We start from the raw sequence: 17,434 nt of genomic DNA on the forward strand, positions 1-17,434 counted from the left end.
CAGAACAAGATATTTTTGATGAACTCTGAGAGATTTCTGACCATGCGTAGACAGATGGAGACTATGTTCAAGGCCCAGAAAGGTAGTAAGGACATTGTTAAAATAGTCCATGTGATATCAATGATTCAACCCTAATTTTATAAAGTTATAAGAATACTCTTTGTGAACAAAGAAAACAAAAATAACGACTTTATTCAACAATTTCTCACTTCCGTGTCAGTCTTTAATACGTCAGCAGCACCACACCCATGCGTCGTGACATGGAAAAGAGAAGAAATTGCTCTTGGATTTCATCAAAAATATCTTCATTTGTGTTCCGAAGATAAACGAAGGTCTTACGGTTTTGGAATGACATGAGGGTGAGTAATTAATGTTAGGATTTTCATTTTTCGGTGAACTATCTCTCTAAACTATTCATTCGTTTTTTGTTTTTTTTTCAATAAATACTGATATTTACTGGGTTTAAACAAAGTATACACAGTCTAAACACCTTAGTGCTACTTACAAACTTGTAGACATTTTGTATATACCAAGTAAATATAAGTGTTGGAACATTAAATAATATAAGTTCATCCAACAATTGAGTACTTAATAAAGTTGTGTTTATCTCAAAAGGAGAAATACGTAGGTAAAAAAAGGGTCAATACTAAACCAGAATATTTTTAAACACTGCTTATTTTATCAATTTACTCTAAAATGTCTACGAATATAAGATCATAACTGTAATTTAAAAAAATATATATATTTCAAATAAATGCAGTTCTTTTGAACGTTCTATTCATCAAAGACAAACAAAAATATTGAAAATAATGAGCAATGGTTCTTGAGCACCAAATCAGCATATTAGAATAATTTCTGAAAGACCATCTGACACTCAAGGCTGAATTGCCAGGTAAATTTAGCTTTGCCATCAGAGGGCTAAGTTACATTCTAAATATATATTAAAACAAATAAGCTAAGAGAATGGGAAAAAATAGAAACACATCAACTACAATTTTAATGAACTTTTATTACCATAAAATAAAAAAGTGCTCCTCTGCATGTGGCATGTGGCACACAGCTAGAGCGTTAAACAGCTTTGCTGCAAAGCACAAAGACATAGTGTTAGTATGTCAGCCATAACATCTCTGTGAAAGTCATGAGAGTATAATACTGTCGAGTTCTGTGCCCTTCATATTCACAACAAGAGATGCTAAGACAAAATAAGAACAATCACTGTTTAATTAAGAGGTTTCTTAATTAAATATTTTTTTGAAAAGACAGAAAACTTTTCCAGAATTGTTGAACAGTCTAATCACGGCTGATATCGTTGGTGTTCCAATAAAAAAATAAAGTAACTGTAATTAGGCAAAAACTGTTCAGAGTTCACATGGCCCAAGATATGTTGGCTGTATGTTCCTTCGCCTTCATCCGCAGCACAGCGATGCTGGAGGACCGCCGTTCGAACTCAGGTTTGGTCTCAAACGCGGCGTGACTGTTCGCTGAAGGAGCCAGAAGCGAATCGGCGAAGAAGTTGTTGAGAGACACTCCAAACTGATTTTGCTGGTGATTGGGGAATCCCACGTAACCGTGCTCACCGGCTCTCGGCGAGTGGGGGTAGGGAGACGTCACGCAGGGAGGGGAACCACGCGGGATCATGCAAGACGAAACTACAGAGCTGCCTGGAGAGTGACCCGTCCATAGGTTGTTGGAAATCTGTGTGGTAAAGGGGAAGGTGGAATGAAGTAAAATCAAAATGATAAAATAAGAACATTTCAGGGCTTCTCACACTGTAATAGTTACCCTTATTTACCCCTAAACACTGCATATTAGTATCTTAAAGGTACATATACAATTGTATGGATCCAAAAAAAAAAAGTATGCCAAAAATCATTAGGATATTAAGTAATGATCATGTTCCATGAAGATATTTTGTAAATTCCCTACTGTAAATATATCAAAACTTATTTTTTGATTTGTAATATGCATGGCTAAGAATTTAATTTGGACAACTTTAAAGGGGATTTTCTCAATATTTTGATTATTTTGCACCCTCAGAATTTAGATTTTCAAACAGTTGTATCATAGCCAAATATTGTCCTATCCTAACAAACCATACATCAATGGAAAGCCTATTTAGGCTATTTAGCTTCTAGATGATGTATAATTCTCAATTTGACCCTTACGACTGGTTTTGTGTTCCAAGGTCACATATTAGTACATAAAGAATGCATATTTATACCTTAATAATAAATATTAGTAGGCTACCTTTTAAAAGGGTACCACCCCAGTAACAGCTTTTGGACCTTTTTTTCTAAGAGTGTGGGCCATTCTAAAATACAGGTAAACCTAATCCTGGCTTATCCAGCTTCACGTTTCACATTGATCTTACTTTACCCATGTTTAACAATTAGTCCTGGGTATTTATAATTTGATGTTTCACACTATACATTCATAAACCCCAGGTTAATGTTTTTAATTCTGCAGCGCACAACTTGTTTACAACGGCTGTAGACTATAATACAAGTATATTTGACCCTGGACCTCAAAACTAGTCTTTTTTTTATTGATTTGATATTTAATCTGAAAGCTGATTAATGTATGGTTTGTTAGGATCGGACAATATTCGGCTGAGATTTTGAAAAAATCTGTTTGAAAATCTGAAATCTAAGGGTGCAAAAAAATCCAAATATTGAGAAAATCGCCTTTAAAGTTGTCTAAATACAGTTCTTAGCAATCAAATTTCTTCTTACTAATCAAAAAATAAAGTTTTGATATATTGACAGAATTAAATTTTTACTATCCTAATGATTTTTGGCAATAATTTTGACCCACACAATGTGTTTTAGGCTATTGCTACAAATATACCCGTGCTACTTACGACTGGTTTTGTCATCCAGGAGCACATATAACTATATCCACCTTCATTTTCAACATGTAAGTAAGCCGTTTTCTATAAATGTGCGAGACTTCCAGTTCATTAGCTGCTGTTGGGAAATAGCGAGAAGGATAACAATGTGCAGCAAACAATAAAACTGTTTGCACTACAAACCACTGTGTTCATAAAAGATAACACATTAAAATAATATGGTAAGTCACGCCATTTTGCAATATCAAGCGGCAAATAAGCTGTTTTGTAGAGCTTAAAAAGTAGCTGGACAGCGATGAAACCGGAAGCCTCGCACATACAATTTACAAATGGCCGCGCCTACTCTTACGGGAAAAATAAGGTGGATAGGTAAGAATGAAACGTCTCTTCTTTACTCAAATTCACGTGTTTTCCGTAAGCATTTGACATTTTTTCCCCTCAAACGCTGAAACCACTGTTTATGCAATGCGTGCTGGTTCCGTGACAGTCTGAAGCACGTGAATATGATGCACGGATTGGTTGTCCGTTGCTATGCATCTAGCCGTAACATTCTACCACCGCATGGTTTGACACTGCACATGTTTGGAATGGAAATATGGGGTTAACAGCCTAGAAGCCGGTGAAGGGTTTCATAACCCCATGAAAAAAGCAATGCTAACCCCACTTCTATATTACATGTGTTTACAGGATTTAGAATGATGAAAACCAGGGGTTAAGTGCAAAGCCCTTTTAATAAGCAAAGGACTAAAAGGCAAAAACATTTAGTACTTGTCCAGATTAAAATGCAGATGAAACCCCCCACCCCCAAAAAAATCCATAATCAAAATAAAGAAATCCAAATGTTTTCACGGTACATAAACATAGATTCCGATTTGGAAAGTTAATTCAATTTGAAAATATAAATCGATGCATTTTAGCATGCCTGGGAAAATGCTTCGTGATAAACCGCGATGACATCATATCAGATACACCCTCAATCTACATTAAAATACAGTGACAATTATGTCCAAGACTTTAAATAAATCCAGACCAGGCTTTTAAAAACAAACCCCGCAGACCGCAAAAATGCATTTGTGTTGACCACAAAAATGTGGGCATAAGACAAATACAGGGCTTAGCACCCTCCCACCTCTCCTTACAACATGCCCGGTGCAATAAGGACCTGTCCTGTTAAGGCACAGGCTTTTTTTGTGTGTGACTATATGGAAAACACACGAGTGAAGAATTTACTCTCTGATGAAGGAAATTGAGGTCCCGTGGTGCCATCTAAATCTTCATCTCCTATCCTCCCAACAGCTTTTGTCAGTTAGCGTGAGACAGCTCTCTGCAGTCTGACTGACTGCCCACTCACGTCAAAACTGTTTAAAGCCTGACAGACTAAGGGCAGTTGTCGACAAGTCATGCTTTGTTTTTGTGTCAGCAAAGGCCGTAAGCTATTAGCTGAACTTTGGTCAAATGTTTTGTGACTTTACAGTAAAATTTTGTAATCGGACCAATAAATACTCTGTCACCTTGAATAATTTGAACCTTTAAACCTGTGATTATTTTTTTAGACAAATAATATATGTACAAGACATTTAAACAATGCACAATTACAATACTGGTTTGCTAAAAACACTAGACCAGACATGCTTTTACATTCGAGTAGAGGTGATGTAGACAGCCATGCATTGATTATTTTTATTTTTTATTAAAACAAAACCAGTCTTACGTAGCAACAATGCATTGTATGGGTCAAAATTATACATTTTTCTTTTATGCCAAAAATCATTAGGATATTAAGTAAAAATCATGTTCCATGAAGATATTTTGTACATTTCCTACCATGAATATATCAAAATTTTATTTTTGATTAGTAATATGCATTGCTAAGAACGTAATGTGGACAACTTTAAAGGGGATTTTCTCAATATTTTGAAATGTTACCAATGTTTTTTTTTTTTTGCACCCTCAGATTCCAGATTCTCAAATAGTTGCATCTCGGCCAAACAAACCATACATCAATGCAAAGCTTATTTATTCAGCTTGATTCACCTTGACATGATGTATAAATCTCAGTTTTAAAAAATGGATCATTATGATTGAATTTGTGGTTCAGAGTCACATTTTATTTTTTGCAAACATTTTTGTAAAACCATGGTGAAGATACATAAAATTATTCACCTGTGAGTAGCTGTCTGTTCGGGGCAGCATTGATATGTCGTAGGTCGCTGCAAAGTGGCTTTTGGCCTGCTGGATCTGTCCATATCTTTCTCGCTTCCTCCACTTGGCTCTTCTGTTCTGGAACCATACCTAAAAAATTAAAAGAACAGTAAGAATAAGATACGTTTTCCATGATGTATAATGAATTGAGTTAACATTTTATGTAAGCACAAATTTACAGTTTATTTAATTATTTTTATTTTGTGTTATAGCCTACCATTTTTATTCAAATATGTTGTTGTAGAGTAAATGGGAAGCCATAATTAATTACAGGGCAGTGGCATTAAGTTCATCAGTTATGACAGGGAGAGTTACTAACTTATCTGTTGCAAACAAATACAGATCCATAACTAAATAAAGGCAATAAAAGCCAGGTATGAAAACGTTTACATCAAAAACACCTGTATGCACATCTATACAGTTTTCATAGCTCAAACTTGATTTTGTTAATCGGTAATTACATTTTTAAAAAATCGGTAATGACGGTATTTTTGAAAAAGCGCAATAAAGTAAAGGTTGCATCTTTAGCCCTAACTTCAACATGTTCATTTAGGTTTTTTTACAGTGAGAAATTACTAAAAAGTGACTTTAAGTGAAAACTAAGGCTTTTCCTCAAATGTAACGACGTTATTCTCAGACGGGCCTAAATTTAACATTCGGAATTTAATTAAAAAGTCTAAAAAAACATACAGCGTATTTTAGACAATTATCACAAATGAAAGTGTACAGTTACCTGAACTCTGGCCTCCGTGAGCTCCGTTCTCATGGCCAGCTGTTCCCTCACATACACATCTGGGTAATGGGTTTTCTGAAAGACTTTCTCAAGTTCCTCTAGCTGAGCGCTTGTGAAGGTCGTGCGATGGCGTCTCTTTTTGCTGCTCGACACGTTGCTGTCGCATTTTTCGCCGATGTCATCCAGGTCTGTTTTGTCTGGTGCGGCTGTGGCCGGTGAGACTCGGATACTGCAGCAGTTCTCCATCGCATGCAGGCTGCTGTCCTCAGTTTTCGGAGCGCAGTAACTCACGCCTGATCATTATTAAAATATGAGTAGTTGACAAAATTACACACACACATTACAGTACATTAGTTTCAGCTTTCAGTTGTTGTTTTTTTCAACACTGAATAATTTTCTCATGAGAAACCGCTTGGAGTAGTTTTTAAATGTTATATGATCATTTCAAAAGATAAATAAAAATGATGAAAACTTAAGACCATGAATATACATGAATCTACATAAAAAAAATAATAAGAAAAGGCTCATGGACATAAAGTCAAACCAAAAGCTAGACACCAGATATATATATATTTTTTTTATTATTATTTACTAGTGAGGGCAGGACATTATAGTTCACTTATGTAAGTGAGGATAGCAAAATAAACATTATCCACAAAAATTCTTTATACAGTGGACCGCCAGTAAAACCGATAAGAATTTGGGAACAAAAATTATTCAGACATTCATTTCTTTAATTAATTGCTAATGCGACCTTTTTACATCACAGGCTGAACAAAATTAATAATTTCTTGGTAATTGGTCAAAGTATCGATATAAGTGTAAATACTGTCATACTAACAGTTGTCTGAATTTGTGATTGCAATCCATTACATTCCTTTCTATGAAAGTTATCTGGCATTATCAAGATGAATTTGTTTTGACACAGGTGAACTCTTGTGTTCTTGTCACATTTTATTACCATTTTCTAAACTATAGCGAATAAGCTAATAATGTGAGAATTGTTGAAAGTATCTGAATAAATTTTCGTTTGACTGTATGTCAACGGCCTATGTAACTTTATAATGAAAAGAAAGTAGATTAAATGCATGTAGTGTTTGCTCATTTAGTCTACATACAATGAGTTAAAAATGACGTTTAGGCTATTTATTTAAATATTAATCTTATCTTAAAATGTACATAAATCACTTATTTTCAGCATTATGTTTACGAATTACGTTTTAATGAAAAGTTACAAATCAGTCTAAAAAGAAGAGCAAAGTTTATTTAAAATTATATTTTTTTAAAAGTCCATGATCCATGAAAATATGTAAAACTAATTTTCAGCTTTTTTCACTTTCTCAACTTTTGAAAAACGTACTGTATGTTTTTTAGTTGTTACAAAAGTAAATTGTCTGTTTAAAAAAAACTTAAGGAAAAAGGAAAATGTAACCTTTAAAAAAATCTTACATTTAAATATTGGTTAAATCTGCAATACGCACTTTTCACATTTAACTAAAATCTAACAAGTTATTTCATCATAAATAATAAGTACAACAGCTAGTAAATGGTAAAACATTTCTCGTCGAAAATGCAAGACTGGCCAATAGCTTCTAAATATATTTAGTTTATATACAAAATAAAGTAGCTATTGAATTTTAGGAGATAAAAAGAACGTTTTATTTTCCACTTATATTCGTACTTAAAATAGTCTACTTTAGACTGCGATGCATTGACTTGCAGTAACTTTTAAGAACTTCGTTATTGTCTGGAGAGACGTATAACAACTTTTCTGAACCAAGGCGTTGCAAAAGCACTTAAGAAACTTAAGAATTTTAACATATTATACAAAACGTTTGGTTAGATTTTACAAAGACGAAAAACAAGTCGGACTTACTGCTTTGGTTGTCACACGGAGACGATCTGTCCATGCTGGTGTGTTGGTCATTGCTCTGCATCGAGAAGGCCTGGACGCATTTCGGTGATGTCTTGTTGTAGTACTGCACATTGTCTAAAGTGTCCATGACTTGGTCCATGTAGTAATCGCTGCCTTTAATCGCTTGACTTTTCAAGGAGAACTTGTCGCTCAAGTACTCCATCATGGTCCTCTGGCTTCGTCTCAAGCATGAAGCGCGTCAGTGGACACCATAAATGTTTTAGTGATGTCAAAAAGTGAAGCAATGCGGCCAATTATTTGAACAAGTCGTTAATTTGTCTTGTCTTAAAGAGACCGAGGGCCTCGCTTTATACGGCAAAGAGTGCGAGCTTCAAGCAGCCACCCAACTTCTGAATATGGAGGAGGTGAAACTCCACCCACGCGCATGCACAAGCACAAGCACTAAATAAGATTTATGAAGCTCTGAGATGACCCGAAATGAAACAATTACACTTGCTTTCGCTTTCAGTGTGTTCGGATATCCCTAATGATTAGCCTATTTAACTGATAAATCCGACGTGATGTTTAAAGTGTTATCCCGTGTAAACAATCGCATTTCAGTAAACATTAAAGTTGGCGAATATAGACCTTTTCTTTACTCTTGTATAACTTATTTGCAAAGTTATTTAATTTTAAGTTCATAAATGTAGCATTATTTCACCATGACTAAGAAAAACAATCAAAACTTTCTATCAACGGTAACGTTTGTTGAAATAACCCCAAATGTATTTCATTATTATTACTGCAAATAAGTAGCATATTTATATTTATATTTATATTTATTTGGCTTTTTAATATTATTTATGTGAACTACGTTTTTGTACATAATGAGGAAATACTTTAAAACTTTAAACTACCCGTTATTATTTTATTTTAATTCTTTAATTTACGGTGAATCCAGAAACGCATTACGATACGGAATTTGTTTTGTGTTGTACATGTCAATAATTAGGCCTGCATAATGTTATTTAAATATATTAATTAATCTATTATAATTATTCGAATTATTATAATAGGCATATTGCATTTTTTTCATTAAAATATGCATATTGCCTTGTTAAATAGCTACACATTCAGTGAGATTTAAAAACGTAAACTTCTATAAAACTTTTTTACAATGCAGTCATTCATTTATTTTTGTATATAACTTTGTCTTATGGAGGCTACACAAATATAGCCTACGTTTTTCAGTGAACCAATAAACACGTATTTAAATTCTTAGCATTCTGTTCTTATAACATTTTATACATTGTGTACTTAACCACCTATTGACTTTTTCTCAAAATTGTAAATATATAGTCATTATTTATAAAGTTTATGTTTCACATTAGGTGGAATGAATAGATTACACTTTTAAAAATAAAAGCTCAAAAGTGGTGTTTTTGCGTTGATGCCATAAAAGAACCATTTTAAAGAACATTTAAAAAAATCTAAAGAACATTTTCTGCATTTGAAAGGTTCTATGGATGTTGAAGGTTCTTTGTGGAACCATCGATGCCAATAAAGAGCCTTTATTTTTAAGGGTGTAAGTATATTATTTCACCCAACGTCCTTCGACAAACCAGTGTTTGCAGGTCTCATGAAATGACAATCTGAATCTTCCGACTAAGAGATGAGTAATATCACGACGGCATTCAGCGGATGATGACCGGGCACATTCATTCAACTGTTACTATGACAGGACAAATAAAAAACACAATAAAAAGAGTTATTTTGTCACACTTAAAAGCTATACCCTCTCGAAGTTGAGGATAACTGTTCATAAATGTTTACATGTGTGATTAACATTATCAAGTTGTGTATATTTTGATTCTAGAGGAAAACATCTCATAACCTGTAAGAAAAACGATGACGTAATTATACACGCGTAATATTAAAAAACAGGCCTTTTTTCATAGCGTCATTTTTTCTGCTATTCTTATTCATTGTTTCGTTTAGTCGACACGCTTGGCTTCATCCCAAAAAATCCACTGGTAACGCAACTGCCGACAGCAAAAACTACTATGACACGCACAGTGAGCATGAGGCCGTTTTTTGGATGCGGTATTATAAGCTCGGCACCAAAATGATTTTGCGACCACCTGAACGTCTGTATTTCAAACAGGAAAGGCGTCATCCGATACCACCCTCGCTCTAAAGACTGTGTAAGAGATCACACATAGAGAAGCCCTCTCCTCTCTGCCAGCAAACCTTACCACCTGCCAGGCTAGCCATATCTAAGGGTCACTTACAATGCTTTGGGTCTGATGGTGCCACTCCGAGAAAAAATGAAAATAAATAAGGCTGCTCTTAAGTAGCAGGGGGGTTTCTTATTAAGGCTCTGAAATGACCTCCTATTTGGACCCCTTGCTGAGGGGAAAATGTGAGAAATTCTGTGTGGTTTGTTGAAATTTTGTCTGCACATTAAAACCCAAGCACATGAAAGCCCAGAAGATGCTTTGAGTTATGGCCTAATTTCACTTAGTTAAGTTCATAAATAGTGCAATAGTGCAAAATCAAATAAATAAGTGAACATTAATGCAATATATCTGCTATTTGTTCCTTTTAATTTTTTTTATATTCTCCAATTTGGTTCTTTTTTATTATTTGTTTTTTTTGTTTGTTTTTTTTGTATTTGTTAATAAGTTTTAACAAATGGAATTATTCATTCACATAATATGCTAATATCACAAAAATATTCATACTGCTACCTATAAATTGTATGTGATGGTTCTTGCATGTTTTTGAAATCATAAAAATATATATACACTACCAGTCAAAAGTTTTTGAACAGTAAGATTTTTAATAAGTCTCTTCTGCTCACCAAGCCTGCATTTATTTGATTTCAAGTACAGCAAAATAGTACATTTTTGAAATATTTTTACTATTTAAAATATCTGTTTTCTATTTGCATATATTTTAAAATGTAATTTATTCCTGATTTCAAAGCTGAATTTTTAGCATCATTACTCATCTTTAATGTCACATGATCCTTTAGAAATCATTCTAATATGCTGATTTATATATACATATGTATATATAACATATAGAGCAATTACGTAATGACTGAGGAACCTCCATAATCTGAGCTCTGTCAAATTGCAACAGAGCGAAGTTAGTGTTTTCCTTCATTATGAATGTACATTCTTAAATCATATTAATGGTTTTGTACAGGACACATGAGGCTTCAGGCCACTGACATGTTTGCCATTGTTTATTGCCTCTCTTTACTTCTCGCTCGCTCTCTTATGTACTATGGACAGAATGAATCTCTGCTGAAAGTCAGAGGTCAGTACGAGCGTGTCAGCTGGGTTTGTGTACATACGCCTTTGCAGTCACTTAGGTAATTAAAATGATAATAAACGGTTTGGCCACAGCCACTTCATCCAGCTGCTGCGATTGAGAGCTGTTCAGGCCAGGCCAGATGCATTGAGCTTGCAAAGTCAAATTCGGTTTGAAAGGCCTCTTCACTTTAGTGTGAAGGATTATTCAATGAGTATTTATTTTCTCTATAATGTGTTCCCGGGCAGTTAAATACAACGTAGTCTATTAGAAACTCAAACAAACCAATAGGTTTTATATGGCTCTGAAGGGGTTTTGCTAACCCTATTCAGATCTACTCTCACTGGCAGTTGAAAAGATTATCTCTTATGGGTTGCCTATGTTTTCTGTGGGTAACAACTGGCATGAATTACCCGCTGGCATCAGTCTGCGGATTCAGTCTGTTATTCTGAGATTCAGCAAAATTGGAAACTTGGAAATGTACTGTCTTTGGAGTCTCAATGAAACCTTTTTGCTGTCATAGTCTGCCTTTATCTATCTATTTACTTTATCTATTCTACACTCTCAGAAAGAAAAGATACAAAACTGTCACAGTGTCTCGTCAAACTATTGGATGAGAAAAAATTCTTAGTACAAAAATAGAACAACTCTAATATTACAAAATATCACATTAAATAGTGTATAAATCACTGAAACATTGTCCAACAGTCCGTGTCTCTCTCGCCTCTCCTGGGCCCATTGAGATTTAATAGCCCACCTAAAGCATGCGGCGGGTTTGTTGGGGAGTAATTGAGAATGAATGGAGGAAAGTCACATGAGAGGAGGCAATGCCTGCATCATTATATGATTGGATATGACTGGTTATGATCGGTTGTGATTGGTTCATGCAATAAATCCTCTTGTGTTTGTGCGCATTCTGCATCCGCAAATCGCTCTGAATGAACAATATAATGGCGTTAATAGGAAGACTAATTTTAAAAAGTAAGTAAACAATTCATACACTTAGATATAACCGCTTAGTTACATCAAAATAAGACTCAAATGGCATTAAAACATGATCTGTGGAAGTTTTGGTGAGTAAACCTTTGTGACTGGGACATGAATTTACATTAGTTGCAAATTAACTTGTGGACTATCAAAATAAAGTGTAACCTATATTTATATCTATTTACAGTATTAACCGTATTTATGTCTATATAATTCAACAAGACAATACCACAGCAGTCAGCCAATGTCTCTAGATTAAGTACAAGACCTACGGGCTGTCTGCCCAAATGCAATGTCAAAACTCCTACTAATAAGACATCGCTTTTCAAGATTTATTTGAGCATTTCTATAGGCATAAAAATGAGCTCCAAGCTGGTGCCAGAAAGTACTTTTCCAAGCACTGTTTGTGAACACTCAGCTTTTTGATATCCAAATGAAAACATACAACCAGGGATATCCTTATCTGACACTAACGCTAAAGAAAACACTTCTAACTCTGATGTAGATGCTTTTTCTGAGAGATTACAAAATATATATGAAGCAGAACTGTGTATAAACAAAAACATTTATTGCCAGTGATCTTTGATATATTATTTTCATTAAATGTGCAGTGTCTTATTTTTAGCTTTAAGAGCAACACAAATGCCTAGCGTAAAGAAAAAAGCCCAAAGTAAATTAAAACAGGAACGAGCTGGTTTCGATTGCCTGTCATTGTCTGCATATTAAGCATGTCATTTGTAAATGGTTTCCACCCAGTCCATGGCTCGCAGTGCTCATGTTAAATGGAGTGATACTTGAAAGCAGTACGTATCCTGTGACCGCCTGCAGATATTTGGGCTATATCTCATCCATTGCTTCTAATTCATTTGCAGGAGAGGAAGCTGGATTTTAGTAAAAACAGCAGCTGTAAGGAATTTCAGCAGAGATCAAATGTGCATTGTAAGTCTTGTTAAGAGCTTACATCAACAAGACATCCATCACACTCTGAATATATACACAGCCGCGAATACGAAGGGCCAAAACAAAAGAACAAACTGAATCAATATTATCTCAGTGCAACAAACACAAGCTGATGTAGTTATCTTTTTTACTTGCTCACTCTGGCTCTTCTTTTTCCTCCACCCCAGCCTCCGCTGTGTCGCACGGGGTTGTCCCGGAACGAGATGCGTTCATTTCGGGTCGGAGCTGAATTGACTCTTGTGGGTGATGGCACTTCGGTTTCTGTGAAGACAAAGGTCATTTTATAAATATACACCTTCAGTAATGCTAATACACACTGATAATTGACATTCATAGAGTTTTCAAGCACAGTTCTTTCAAACACATAGAACAAAGCAAGCTTTTTTCTGTAGCTGATGCATTCCACGTGTAGAACCCATGGCTGCGCTCAGAAAAGTCATAAATGGTACAACGAAATGGCAGGGAAAACTTCATCAATTCGGCAGGCTACCGTGCAGCACTCATCTTACCGCACATAATTCTGAAACACATGTTTCTGAATTCAGAAAATGATCTTTCAAATGTACAAATCCAAGAAACTCTTGCTCCCTGGTTCTTAATAAATTTCACAAATGGTGTAATTGTTTAGCTGACACAAATTTTTGTTTTCCTACACTTGTCTTAATTTGTTCCCTGCCTTTGCTGATTAAGCTGGAAAAAACTAGACATCTGTCCTCGACGGGTATTAATCGCACTTCAAACCCTAGCCGTTTATATTCAAAGAGACACATGTTGTTGCCCGAGTTCTGTGGGCTGATATTTAATAAAACGGCCACACACTCACTTAACCGCTGTGACCAAACAAATTGTTTTCAGCCATTTTGCTCCCATTACCTTTGAAAGAGGGCAAAAAATGAGGCACCGGGAGATTTCCTCTACACATAATGAAAACCTTTATGGCTCCCTAAACTGTTCTTTATGGCTCGGCCCCAGTAAGTAGAGGATATCTTGTTGCATTAAACCTAAGTAGTATTTATAGAGTCCTTGCTGTAATTGAACGTAGTACTAAGCGTGACAACTTTGCGCTCATGACCTAATGACTCACTGTGATTTAATTCAAATGACAAGAGGCCTATGAGGAGCTGGGAAAAATAGTTTTATGTTAGCTGATAAACAGCCTAATTCACAACGGGAATAAAACGTTCTTTTTAGAAAATGAGCACTGATACACTGCAGTCAGAAGTTTTTGAACAGTAAGGTTTTTAATGTTTTTTAAAGAAGTCTCTTCTGCTCACCAAGCATGTATTTATTTTATCCAAAGTACAGCAGAAACAGTTACATTTTTAAATATTTTTACTATTTAAAATAATTGTTTTTTATTTGCATATATTTTAAAATGTAATTTCAAAGCTGAATTTTAGCATCATTACTCCAGTCACATGATCCATCAGAAATCATTCTAATATTCTGATTTGCTGCTTTAAAAACATTTATTATTATTATGTAGAAAACAGCTGAGTAGAATTTTTTCAGGTTTCTTTGATGAATAGAAAACTATAAATGTCTTTATCATCACTGTTGATCCATTTAAAGCATTTTTGCTAAATAAAAATATTAATTTCTATAATTCAATTATACTGACTCCAAGCTTTTGAATGGTACTGTATAATGTTACAAAAGCTTTTTATTTCAGATAAATGCTGATCTTAATGCTTTTGAAAAATAAAAAATAAATTCTTGATCAGCAAATGAGCATATTAGAATGATTTCTAAAGGATTATGTGACACTGAAGACAGTAATGATGCTGAAAATTTAGATTTGATCACAGAAATAAATTACATTTTAAAATATATTGAAATAGAATAGAATATTTCAAAACTTTCATGTTTTTGCTGTACTTTGGATCAAATAAATGCAGACTTGATGAGCAGAAGAGACTTTAAAAAACATAAAAAATCGTACTGTTCAAAAACTTTTGACTGGTAGTGTATTTGTAGATAATAGACGAATGGTTTTGCATGTTAACTGTGAAGTAAATTATCTATAAATAAATCTAAATTCTCTTTAATCTGAGGAATCAGCCTTTCTCCAATAAATCACCTATAAATACCTCAGTGTGAAAGGCTTGATTCAGTTCGTCATTCAGACAGCCAGTCAGTCATTCAGTCAGTCAGGCTGTCAGCATCCTCGTGGATTTCATTTTCAAATCGTCATCAGAATCCAATTTAGCGTTATTAGGACAGACAGAGAAAAGCCTTCACAGTCTGACATGACTGTGTTAAATGCACTAAACCCTGCTTGTGTCAGTCAGTGGGATCTTTGTCACACATAGTGTGTGTGACAGAGCTCGCACTTAATCAGCAAGCTGTCAAAGGTCTCTCGCTGTCCGTTTCCTGCTGAAAGAGATTATTCCCCGGCGTCCCCTCATTGACCCTCTGCTAAGTTGACACACGCGCACATAGACAATTAAACACAAACATATATATTCTCAAACATTTACCATAAAAATTATAAAATATAAAACGTATATATCATGCATTCACTTTCTAAATTTGGTCATTTGCTTGTTGATGTCAAGTGGCTTCGGACTGTGTGAAATCGGATTTATGTGATGTTGTAATGGGTTGTCAACTGAGCCAGATGATGTGTACAGTCATGTCAGTTTCCATCGTGTGCTTCACACCACACCCACTGCACTCTTGTGTGCAGTATTTGATTTGGCACCTGACCGACATGATTCAACTTCACATCATTGTGTGAAGTCTGCAGTGTTTTAAAATTCTTCCTTAATTAATCCCATCCCTTAACATTTCACGAATTATTACAGGGGTAAATCATGCGGAGATGATGTTCTGAGTAGAACCTGAAAGCTGGCGCCGAAAAAGAGATATAGTTAAAAATGTATCCAATAGTGTGCTGTATGTATTCTTAGCAGAAGTGGAGAAGGGAGTTTGAGTGCTTGTGTGACAATATCAACAATGCAGGCACAGATGTTTTTTATGTTAATGGGATGTTTGCATACTGATAAATTTTATTTGATCAGCAAAATATGGTAAAATGTTTGGAATAATTAAGATTTTTTTATAGGGCTGTCAAACGATTAATCGCATCCAAAATAAGAGTTTATGTTTACATACTGTATGTGTGTGTACTGTGTATGTTTATTATGTACACATATACATGTATATATATTAAAAATAGTAATATGTATATATTTATATTTATATGTGACCCTGGACCACAAAACCAGTCTTAAGTCACTGGGGTTTGTTTGTAGCAATAGCCAAAAATACATTGCATGGGTCAAAATTTTTGATTTTTCTTTTATGCCAAAAATCATTGAGAAATTGAGTAAAGTTTATGTTCCATGAAGATTTTTTGTAAAATTCCTACTGTAAACATATCAAAATGTAATTTTTGATTTGTAATATGCATTGTTAAGAACCTAATTTGGACAACTTTAAAGGTGATTTTCTCAGTCTATTTTTTTTTATTGCATCCTCAGATTTCTGATTTCAAATAGATGTATCTCAGTCAAATATTGTCCGATCCTAACAAACCATACATCAATAGAAAGCTTATTTATTGAGCTTCCATATGATGTATAAATCTCAGTTTTGTCAAATTTAACCTTATGACTGGTTTTGTGGTCCAGGGTCACATATATAATTAAGATTATATATAAATATAAATATTTAATATATAAATATAATTTTTTTCTTAAATAAATACATTTGTGTGTATGATGTACACACATACATGTATATATTTTTTAAAATATTCATATATATATATATATATATAATTAAGATTATATATAAATAATTATTGTATATATAAATATTATTTTTGTTTTCTTAAATAAATTTGTGTATTATGTACACACTTGCATGTATATATTTTTAAAAATATTAATATGTATATATATTTGTATAATTACGATTAGATATAAATATAAATATTTTCTAAATATATATAACATTTTTTATTAAATGAATAAATTTGTGTGTTATGTACACACATACATGTATATATTTTTACAAATATTCATATGTATATATTTATATATAAAGATTATATATAAATATTTTTATATAAATATAATATTTTCTCTTCAATAAATACATTTGTGTGTGTGTGTGTGTGTGTGTGTGTGTGTGTGTGTGTGTGTGTGTATAATATATATATACATATACATACACACACACAAAGTCATAAGGTTAAATTTTACAAAACTGAGATGTATACATCATATGAATACTCAATAAATAAGCTTTTTTATTGATGTATGGTTTGTTATGATAGGACAATATTTGGTCGAGATACATCTATTTGAAAATCAGGAATCTGAGGGTGCAAAAAAATCAAAATACTGAGAAAATCACCTTTAAAGTTGTCCAAATTAGGTTCTTAACAATGCATATTACTAAGCAAAAATTACATTTTGATGTTTTTACAGTAGGAATTTTACAAAGAATCATCATAGAACATGATCTTTACTTAATTTCCTAATGATTTTTGGCATAAAAGAAAAATCAAAAATTTTGA

General features: G+C 33.8%; 2 protein-coding genes across 2 annotated transcripts in view; both read right to left on the reverse strand.

Moving 5' to 3' along the window:
* Positions 1 to 1,029: 1,029 nt before the first annotated feature.
* Positions 1,030 to 8,229, reverse strand: alx1 (ALX homeobox 1). Its single transcript, XM_073850970.1, has 4 exons — positions 7,660 to 8,229; positions 5,784 to 6,076; positions 5,012 to 5,140; positions 1,030 to 1,695 (listed from the first exon to the last, which is right to left on the reverse strand). Exons 1-4 carry the CDS (start codon positions 7,862 to 7,864, stop codon positions 1,366 to 1,368), a joined length of 957 nt encoding a protein of 318 aa, XP_073707071.1. The 5' UTR covers positions 7,865 to 8,229; the 3' UTR covers positions 1,030 to 1,365.
* Positions 8,230 to 12,530: 4,301 nt separating this feature from the next.
* lrriq1 (leucine-rich repeats and IQ motif containing 1) overlaps positions 12,531 to 17,434 on the reverse strand; it is a 36,341-nt gene continuing 31,437 nt past the window's right edge. Inside the window, 1 exon segment of the mRNA XM_073850185.1 lies at positions 12,531 to 13,167. Coding sequence (XP_073706286.1) covers positions 13,034 to 13,167 — 134 coding nt within the window. The 3' untranslated portion in view covers positions 12,531 to 13,033.

Source organism: Garra rufa, chromosome 11, assembly GCF_049309525.1.
Source record: "Garra rufa chromosome 11, GarRuf1.0, whole genome shotgun sequence".
Classification (NCBI taxonomy): domain Eukaryota; kingdom Metazoa; phylum Chordata; class Actinopteri; order Cypriniformes; family Cyprinidae; genus Garra; species Garra rufa.

Excerpts from the sequence above, each read along its gene's own strand:
- alx1 (XM_073850970.1), bottom strand. The coding sequence starts at position 7,864 with ATGATGGAGTACTTGAGCGACAAGTTCTCCTTGAAAAGTCAAGCGATT. Across the intron at positions 6,077-7,659 it reads TCCGTGTGACAACCAAAGCA|GCGTGAGTTACTGCGCTCCG; the intron begins GTAAGTCCGACT and ends AATAATGATCAG. Across the intron at positions 5,141-5,783 it reads TCACGGAGGCCAGAGTTCAG|GTATGGTTCCAGAACAGAAG; the intron begins GTAACTGTACAC and ends TTAATTTTTTAG.